This window comes from Perca fluviatilis, chromosome 2, assembly GCF_010015445.1.
Source record: "Perca fluviatilis chromosome 2, GENO_Pfluv_1.0, whole genome shotgun sequence".
NCBI classification, from domain to species: Eukaryota; Metazoa; Chordata; class Actinopteri; order Perciformes; family Percidae; genus Perca; species Perca fluviatilis.
Genome location: NC_053113.1, coordinates 1,219,165 through 1,221,664, shown reverse-complemented (window position 1 = coordinate 1,221,664; position 2,500 = coordinate 1,219,165). Strand labels below are relative to the sequence as shown.

The following is a 2,500-nucleotide window of genomic DNA, read 5'->3' as shown; positions in this document are numbered from 1 at the left end:
AGATAAAGGCTCCTTCTCTTTGCTCCAGGTCTTTCTCCTTCTCTAGAGCCAGGTGCATCAACACACTAATAGTTGTTTTTGTTTACAACAAATGCAGGAGACAATGTTTTTATTCAAGCACGTCTTCAGACACATGAAAGGCATCCTTCAAAAGAAGCCCTTTTTTCACCCAGATTTACACAAATTCTCTCTCACACACAGACACGCATGCATGCACACACACACACACACACACACACACACACACACACACACACACACACCGCTCCATAATATAACTGGCTAAAGTAAGGTGCGCTTTTTTCACCACTAAAATTATCATTGTTTGTTTACAGATTTACACAAACTCTCTCTCACACACAGACATGCATACATACATACATGCATGCACACACACACACACACGCAACCACAACACGCATACATACAACGCACACACACACACACACCCAACCACACACACACCCACCCACCCACACACCCACAGACACACACAAATATACATATATACACACACACACACACACACATATACACACACACACACACATACACACACGCACGCATGCACGCACGCGCGTGCACACACACACACACACACACAGCTCCATAATATAACTATAATTTCATGCATCGGCCTACAAGGGCAAAATGGTTGAATCTGGTGAAATACTGTAAAGATGTCAAATATGACTAGTTTTCTTCCAAATGAAATGCTGACATTACAGAATGCATGGTTTTATACTGTAAAGGCAGTGAGATCAAAACATGTGGTTATAATGGAAGTCAATGGGGCCATTTTTGCCTCGAAGGTGTCCAGAGGGTACAAAATGAATCATTTAAGTATAAAAGACATGTAAGAGTAAAAAACACTGGATTTAAAAAATTTGACTGAAAAGAAGGATTCCTACAAAATTTCATGCCATAAGAAGTAACACAGCAAAAATGATCACAAAATGAAAAAAAAAACTTGAGAAAAATGTACAAAAATGACCGAAGAGGGCATGAGGGTTAATTGGACTGGTGATGCATTTCCCATTAGTTTCACTATGATGTCTTCAACTGGGCAGAAACAGAAATCCTTTGTGAGAAGCTTAGGCTGATACTTTGCTGTTGGACCATGGGGTTGCAGAAACTCAACTTTCACATCTTGATGCTCAGTATCCACAGCAATGGTCTTGGTCTTGAGGTAGCCATGCTGGTTCAGTATGCCTTCAATTTTGAATAAATCCCCAACAGTGTCACCAGCAAAGCACCCCCACACCATCACACCTCCTCCTCCATGCTTCACGGTGGGAACCAGGCATGTAGAATCCATCCGTTCACCTTTTCTGTGTCGCACAAAGTCACGGCGGTTGGAACCAAAGATCTCAAATTTGGACTCATCAGACTAAAGCACAGATTTCCACTGGTCTAATGTCCATTCCTTGTGTTTCTTGGCCCAAACAAATCTCTTCTGCTTGTTGCCTCTCCTTAGCAGTGGTTTCCTAGCAGCTACTTGACCATGAAGGCCTGATTCACGCAGTCTCCTCTTAACAGTTGTTCTAGAGATGTGTCTGCTGCTAGAACTCTGTGTGGCATTCATCTGGTCTCTAATCTGAGCTGCTGTTAACTTGTGATTTCTGAGGCTGGTGACTCGGATGAACTTATCCTCAGCAGCAGAGGTGACTCTTGGTCTTCCTTTCCTGGGGCGGTCCTCATGTGAGCCAGTTTCGTAGTGCTTGATGGTTTTTGCGACTGCACTTGAGGACACATTCAAAGTTTTTGCAATTTTCCGGACTGACTGACCTTCATTTGTTAAAGTAATGATGGCCACTCCTTTCTCTTTACTTAGCTGATTGGTTCTTGTCATAATATGAATTTTAACAGTTGTCCAATAGGGCTTTCGGCTGTGTATCAACCTGACTTCTGCACAACACAACTGATGGTCCCAACCCCATTAATAAGGGAAAAACTTCCACTAATTAACTCTGACAAGGCACACCTCATGAAGCTCATTGAGAGAACACCAAGGGTTTGCAGCGCTATCAGAAAAGCAAAGGGTGGCTACTTTGAGGAATCTAAAATATAAGACATGTTTTCAGTTATTTCGCACTTTTTTGTTAAGTATATAATTCCATATGTGTTCATTCATAGTCTATTCATCCTTCCACCTTCACTACTCTTCCATATCATAAATAAAAAGCATTGAATGAGAAGATTATTGTCCCAAACTTTTATTACTGTACTGTATATATTTAAGGCGGCTTACATAAAAAAATAAAAAACGCATTGAATGAGAAGGTGTGTCCAAACTTTTAGCCTGTACTGTATATATATTAAAAGTGCTGGGAAAGTTACCGTTACACAATAATAAACAAACCACTGCCTGCCCATTCTCTACAAGTCAGATGCGTATGGTTAAATAATTTAATGCATGCTATGTATGTGCATTTATGTGTAAATAAACCCCATCTCCCCCTTCCTTCCATCCTTCCTTCCCCATTGGGTTATTGGTTCT

The 2,500-nt window shown here is 41.1% G+C and overlaps 3 protein-coding genes across 3 annotated transcripts in view; all 3 read left to right on the top strand.

Annotated features, from left to right (window-relative positions):
• Positions 1-2,500, top strand: part of LOC120570713 (NACHT, LRR and PYD domains-containing protein 12-like) — a 565,262-nt gene that overhangs the window by 192,267 nt on the left and 370,495 nt on the right. The gene's annotated exons all lie outside the window — the stretch shown is intronic.
• The window catches only part of LOC120570742 (zinc finger protein 883-like), a 340,678-nt gene that overhangs the window by 132,233 nt on the left and 205,945 nt on the right, over positions 1-2,500 (top strand). The gene's annotated exons all lie outside the window — the stretch shown is intronic.
• LOC120544505 (zinc finger protein 664-like) overlaps positions 1,121-2,500 on the top strand; it is a 13,873-nt gene continuing 12,493 nt past the window's right edge. Inside the window, exon 1 of the mRNA XM_039778301.1 lies at positions 1,121-1,206. Within this exon, the coding sequence (XP_039634235.1) occupies positions 1,121-1,206 (86 nt within the window). The remainder of the gene's footprint in view (positions 1,207-2,500) is intronic.